The sequence below is a fragment of the Propithecus coquereli genome, unplaced genomic scaffold, assembly GCF_000956105.1.
Source record: "Propithecus coquereli isolate 6110/MARCELLA unplaced genomic scaffold, Pcoq_1.0 Scaffold320, whole genome shotgun sequence".
In the NCBI taxonomy this organism is placed as follows: Eukaryota; Metazoa; Chordata; class Mammalia; order Primates; family Indriidae; genus Propithecus; species Propithecus coquereli.
The window spans coordinates 577,762-583,380 of record NW_012148842.1 but is presented as its reverse complement, the minus strand read 5'-3'; the positions used below and the strand labels follow the sequence as shown (position 1 = coordinate 583,380).

General features: G+C 31.8%; 1 protein-coding gene across 1 annotated transcript in view; it reads left to right on the top strand.

Moving 5' to 3' along the window:
* Nucleotides 1-5,619, top strand: part of LOC105815227 (low-density lipoprotein receptor-related protein 1B-like) — a 68,630-nt gene that overhangs the window by 28,076 nt on the left and 34,935 nt on the right. The window contains exon 6 of the mRNA XM_012650374.1: nt 3,217-3,397. Coding sequence (XP_012505828.1) covers nt 3,217-3,397 — 181 coding nt within the window. The remainder of the gene's footprint in view (nt 1-3,216; nt 3,398-5,619) is intronic.

Sequence of the window (5,619 nt, the reverse complement as noted above, 5' to 3'; positions counted from 1 at the left end):
TGTACTATTCATAGTATTTCATTTATACAAGTTATTTCAAAATTACTAGAACAATGTTTACAAAAGGAAAATGTGGAAATTTTAATAATTTGAGCAAAAATAATATATTAATCTTAACTATTGATAGAGTACATGAAAAAGTCTGTTTATTATCTGAAGTATTTATTAATAGATAAATGTCCCATTTCCTTACTTAGCATGGAAAATATAAGCATAACCTTAATCTAAAAAATTTTACAAGAAATCATTTTCTACTAGAATTTTTCTTTTTATTGAAAATATACAAATATGTTTAGAGTCTACCGGGTCCTGCCTGAGATTCTCATTTGGTTGAGGATCTTGTGGCCTTCTGGATCCTTGAGTGCAGCCTTTTGATTGAAGCCAAATGTTACAAAACAAACCTTTTTAGTAAAAGGATTTGTTCTGTGAAGCTTGCATTTGGTCCAGGGACCACACTTGGGGATCTGGAGGGCCACATGTGGCCTCGAGGCTTCAGGTTCCTCACCCAAATTCAATTTCAGGCAGGACCCAGTCACACCCCCTTTAATAAAATATCAAATGTTCATAAGACTGATGCTCTATGTGTCTTAGAGTTCCATCTAAGTTGTAAGTTAATTGAAACCAAAAAAGATTCCCAATTTCTACATAGATCCTTTTATGAGTTTCCTTATTTCAAAATTTGTATTCAGTCTCGTTCTCTCTATAACAGAAAAAAATAAACAAGATGTAAACAAAAAACAACATTAAAAAATCACTGTAGGCTAATTGTTTTATTGCTATGTTAATAGACTAGATAACTAGCTAAAGGGAAGATTATACAGTAATAATAATGATACTGTTACAGTTGTAATGATAGTAATAGCAACATTTATATAACATTTACTGTGTTCCAACCATTATTTTAAGAACTTCACATATATTTATTCACTTAATCCTCAAAGCAATCCTATGAGTTAAGCACTACCATCATAAGCATTTTAAAGACCAAGGAATTAAAGAAGAGAAAGGTGAAGTAACTTGCACGGTTAGACAGTGAGTGGCAGAGCCTGGCAGTGTGGTTCTAGAATTTGCAATCCCAAACACTATTTATAGTGTTCAAGCATTTCATTTTTTCAGAAATAAAATAAACAAACCAGTTGGAGACAGGATACTTCCAAATTCTGCTTCTTAGAAGTCAATTCCATTTCATTCTTACTATTTCTTCATAAGTGATACTGCATCTATATTTCTAGTTAAGGTTGGCTACTGGTAAAAATGCAAGAATATGTTATTGAAAAAGCATTTTAAAGGAGAAAAACATAAGATATATTCCTATTAGGTAGCATCCATAAGGAAAAGAGCCAAAATAGATATAAAATATTTTAATCCTGATAAATTAATAAAAACTAGCATATATTGAGATGTTACTATATTGCAGGCAGTATGTTAAGTGTTTATATGCAGTAGCTAATTTACCCCTTGACACCCTATGGAGAAGTGCTATTATCATCTTCACCTTACACATGGAAAAATCAGGGATCAGAGTGACCGAGTTGCTTATCCAAGTGTCAAAAACAAAATTTTCATCCATGCCGTACTTAAGATGCTTCATATATAAAAAAAAACAGTAGTGTCAAGTCAGATGTCAAAAGAAAAAGTTTTAAAAATAAAAGGGTTATCCAGCATGAAGACTTTCCATGCTAGAGTAGATTTCAAATATAATCTAATTTTTGAAAACCAACTAACAAGATAAAAATCAGCTACATATCATAATGAAGAAAAAAAAAAGAGTAAAAAACTACTCTTTCTTCATTATGCCAGAATAGGAAAGTGCTCAGTAAAATTGTGTCAGTAAGTAAAGATAAAATTAAACTTTATGCTTAAGCATAGGCACAATTAACCTGTGAAAATTACTCATATTCGATGGTAATGAAGCAGGTAGCTTACTGAAATTGAGAACATATCTGATTCACTATAATGAGATTTTCAGTTAGATCAAATCACACTTTGTATCAGTCATCCAGAATCAGGGCACATGTTGATTAGCAGAAAGGGTTACAAAAGAAAATTTTATTTTATTTTTTCCAGAGCCAGAAGGTCCATGATTAAAGAATATGATAATAGTAAATATTCGTTATGTCTGCATGAGAGGACATGTGGTTTCTAAGTAATGTCTGCATACAGAGCTCTGTCTCTAATGTACTACTACCTATTGCTTTGTCTAGTAAGTTCCTGTTCTACACCTCATACTCACGAGGGAAAGAATAAGTCTATGCAACAGACTCCCCTGGTTTTGAAAGAAAGAGAAGGAGTTCACAGTCATTTCTTATGCAACAAAAGAATGGAACTGTCTTTATGATGTTGTGGGACATTTGGAGTATGGTTTACAAAGTGGCAAAAAGTGAGGACAGTTACTGCAGAAACTCATCATAGGAACTGTGCGGTTTTGAAGGTCTTCATGCTGGGGGTGATAGGGCTTAGATTTTTATCCCATTTCTATTGCTTCTTCAATGATAATAGACTATAAGCAACTGCCTTCACTTTGGAGTGTTAGTTTCCCCTGTTGTAAAATAAAGGATCTGAATTAGCTGAACTCATAAGATTACATGTTTATAGCATTCTTTGATTTATCATTGCCCGTATCTTATAGAAACCTACAATAGGGTCCTTTTAAAAATAAGTCTAAAATATACATAAGTATTGATTCTTTGAGATTCACTCTTGATGCAGTTCTAAGATGAAAGCCTGCTCTGGGCTTTCCAATGTGTGCTCCTGCTGGACCTGTTCATCTCTGTGCAAGAGGACATTCATATTATTTTGATTACTCAGATTACGTATTATAAGTTTGAACATGCTGTCATAATACTAGTAGATTTTTCTTCTGAACAGTCTTTATTACTGCATTTTTCACTTATTTTTTCATTCTTTTTTGCTCACATCACTTATATTTTCCTGTTTTTCTGCAGATAAATGTCCGAATTACAATAAATTGAGATTCGATTAAAATATTTAACCACTATTGATTAATTTGTCAGCACTTGTGTACATGGAGAAATCCATGTGAAGAGAGAAGATTCATTACTCACATAAAAAGGCATTCAAAATAAAATTGAAAAGTGTTCTATGAAATAATGATATTTGCAAAAATCACACCATAAAAAATTCATGGATCAGAGTCCATTTCTTTTTGAATTAAATAAACTTTTTATTAGTTTATTTCTTTTTCTTTTTTAATAGATCTGGATAATGTGGAGGGCATTGCTGTGGACTGGATCGGAAATAACCTTTACTGGACAAATGATGGCCATAGGAAAACCATTAATGTGGCTAGACTGGAAAAGGCTTCTCAGAGTCGGAAGACTCTTTTGGAGGGAGAAATGTCTCATCCCAGAGGGATTGTGGTGGATCCAGTTAATGGGTATGAATATCCGAACAGCTTTATATAAAGATGATAATATATAAAATGATAATAAATAAATCTGTTTTTAATATATTTAATAACAGTAAGCTTTATTTAAATTTATCTGCATAGCAGAATATATACATGAATGGTCTGATTGGGAAACAGTATGCATTTAGTAATTTTCTCTTCTAGAGAATGTACTAAATAAACATGTCAAAATACATTAAACTGAAGTAAGTAGATTATGTATATAAAGGATATATTTCTTGATTTATTCAGATTAGCACTATACTTCTTTAAATAGCCTAATACCCACACAAATAATCAATTCAATGTGGGAATCAATCGATTTAATTTTTTAAAGGCAATTGTAATTTAATGTGTTCAAAAAAATAGCAAAAGGGTTTGCACATTTACTATGAGCCAGACATTTTATTAAATAGGTTACTATGCTCCTATTCTGTAATCCTAACAATAATTTTTTGAATTAATTACTATTACCAATCCTGTTTTATAAACGAGAAACTGATAACTGATCTACAAAAAACCATTCAATTAATAAGAGACTGGATAGATATTTAAACCCAAGCAGCCTGTCTCTAGGGCTCTACTCTTGGCCACTGTATTCCACTGCTTTTTATTAATCTGGGATGGTAATCACATAATTTCAGATACAATTGTAATTTCCATATAAGGGCATCATTTTATAGTATGTGTTATTTGTTTTAGAATGGAATATTTTGTTCAATTCTTAGTAATATATTTTCTTTGGATTTTTATTCTCACCTGTTACCTGAATGCAAAACTGTGCTTTTATTAATAGAAATATCAAAGAAATGTAAAAATCCTAGCAGAATTTCATAATTAAATGAATGTATTGCATATGTTATGTTTACAATTATTTTGTATGTGTGTTTTCCCTTCATGGCTTATATGTCATTGTTTCAAAATAACTTCAAAAAGTGGATATTATTTTTACCTTACTACACACATACAAAAATATATATTTAATTAGATAGGAGGCATGTGAATCCCTTATAAAATGAGATCACTGAATTTCAGTTTGTAGAATTGTTTGTGTTAAATGGTAGCTCCAATTACAATCAGGGTGCATCTTCCAGGCAGTGGATGAACTCATTGTACATGTTTTCATAGGCATAATTATAAAACAATTTCAGTGATTTTATGTGTGGATTCTATAATTATCTGTTTCATTCCCAGACTTTTAAACCAGGTCATCTATCTGACCTTTAAACCAAGCCTATCTTAATTTTTAGAGAGAATATTTATTCCAACTGTCCAATTCTACTTGAAGCAAGAAGTTCCAAATATGTCTTAGTACAGCATTTTTCTTTTCAGTATTCTGTTAGAGAAAAATGTTTTCTGATAGTGTTAAAGGGTCTTTATTGTGCTCAGAGAGATACCTAAATGAGGGAGGTCCTACATAGAAACATGTAATTTAGAAAGAAATTTAGAGACCACTAGTTTCATCTTTCTTATCAAATTCAGGAATCCCTTTCAACATCTCCCAAGTAAGTAGGCATCCAACTTACGTTTGAAACCTATAGCATCTACATAGTTCACACTTTTTGGAGGCAATTCTCATTGATAGGAATTTTTTTTTCTTTTCATTAAGACAATATCTGCATCTCTGTTATGACGGTCTATCAACTAACCCTCCGTTTACCTTTGATGCTACAAAAAATGGTTGTTATACCTCTTCCAACAGACACAAATTTTCAAATAGAATAATGCTATTGTGCACAAATCTGAAAAAATAGCATATGTGTATGTGTATATGTGAATGTGTATGTGTGTATTTAAGCACACACACATATTTTTTCTCTGACAATATGCTATGTCCAGAGCTCTGCAATAGGTATACAGTTGTTAAGAAAACAGGCATAGCCTCAACCCTCACAAAGCACCTTGTGTTATTTGCAAGATGGACAGTGGGAAGATATAACAATAAATAAGTACCAAATGAGCAATAACTAAATAAGCACCAAATGTAATTTCAGTAGACCAAAGTTATAGAGAAAAACAAATAGGTCGATATGATGGAGAAGAACAGGTAGAAACCTATTTAAATAGGTTTGCTGAGAAAGCCTCTCTACAGAGGCATCATATAAGCTGAGACTCAGTCGTGGAGAAGGAACTAGTCATGGAGAATGGAGGAAAGAGTATTTGAGATTAATAAAATGGTACATTTAAAGATCTTAAATTGGGAAAAAGTT